Source organism: Acanthamoeba castellanii (assembly GCF_000313135.1).
Source record: "Acanthamoeba castellanii str. Neff unplaced genomic scaffold scf7180000084698, whole genome shotgun sequence".
Lineage (NCBI taxonomy): Eukaryota > Discosea > Longamoebia > Acanthamoebidae > Acanthamoeba > Acanthamoeba castellanii.
The window spans coordinates 28786-29822 of NW_004457373.1; the positions used below are offsets into that span (position 1 = coordinate 28786).

General features: G+C 60.8%; 2 protein-coding genes across 2 annotated transcripts in view; one reads left to right on the forward strand and one right to left on the reverse strand.

Moving 5' to 3' along the window:
* Positions 1-3: 3 nt before the first annotated feature.
* ACA1_129550 (adenosine deaminase) lies at positions 4-991 on the reverse strand (the record flags this gene model as incomplete). The annotated part of the gene is made up of 5 exons (XM_004336796.1): positions 4-15; positions 100-247; positions 360-534; positions 660-786; positions 857-991. The coding sequence occupies 5 exons, from the start codon at positions 989-991 to the stop codon at positions 4-6; spliced, it is 597 nt and encodes a 198-aa protein (XP_004336844.1).
* The window catches only part of ACA1_129560 (tatDrelated DNase, putative), a gene marked incomplete at both ends in the record, with an annotated part of 1413 nt that continues 1320 nt past the window's right edge, over positions 945-1037 (forward strand). Inside the window, one exon of the mRNA XM_004336795.1 lies at positions 945-997. Within this exon, the coding sequence (XP_004336843.1) occupies positions 945-997 (53 nt within the window). The remainder of the gene's footprint in view (positions 998-1037) is intronic.

Consider the following 1037-nt stretch of genomic DNA (forward strand, 5'->3'; position numbering starts at 1 on the left):
ATGTCAAAACGCGGGCTGCCATGTTTCCCACCGCCACCACCGCGTTCCGTTAGCGCTCGGGTGACACTCGTGAGGGGGGGTTGGCGTACAACGCGGTACCTTGTGGGTCTTGGAGCGGAAGCCGTACTCGGGTCCCGCGAGATCGAATCCGGCCACGCCCTTGTCCTTGTAGCGCCATGCGATCTCGGCCAGGTTCTCGGTGTCCTTGGGGTCGAGCTGCCGCATGCCGCACACGATGATGCGACAGCTGTATGCACACACATTCCACATTCATCACACAATCACTGGTCAGTCAGCCAGGCTGCAGCGGCAGCGCTGGCAGCAGGAACGAAGGGAGGGGGGAAGGAGCAGCGGCGTACAAGATGGGCAGGTTGTGCTCGGCCATGAGCTGGCCCTCGCAGATGGCCTCCATGACCTGGGAGAGGCTCATTCCCTCCTTGGTGTGGAGGATGGGCGAAAAGCGGACCTCCAAATACCTCACGCCGTCCGCCACGGCGTCCTCGCACACCTCGTACATCACGCGCGTGATCGCATCTACACACACACACACACACACACACACACACACACACACACACACACACACGGCGCACAGTCAAAACAGTGTTAGTGCGCCACAGGCTCGCATGGCAGCGGTAGTGCGGTGCGCATGTGCGTACAAGGCTTCTGGAGCACGCTGAGGGTGATGTCAAAGGCGCGCAGGTAGTCCACCAGCGAGGTGCAGTCTTCGCCGACGTAGATCTTGTCCTTCAGCTCATCGTAGTTGGTCGAAGGCAGTGCCACGCCCTGGTGGCCACACGCCAAACAGAGAGTGGTCAGGTGAGGAGAGACGGAGAGTGCACGAGTCTACGGATACCTGCTCTTCGGCGAGTTCGATGATGGTGCCGATGCGAACGCTGCCGTCGAGGTGGAGGTGCAGTTCGGCCTTGGGGAGCTTGCGTATGATGTCCTCGCTCAACGGGGTGTGCTTGTTCAAGACGGCACGCTTCATCTTTTGGTGTGGCTGATGGCTGGCAGCCGCGGAGGCGTGGTAGGAT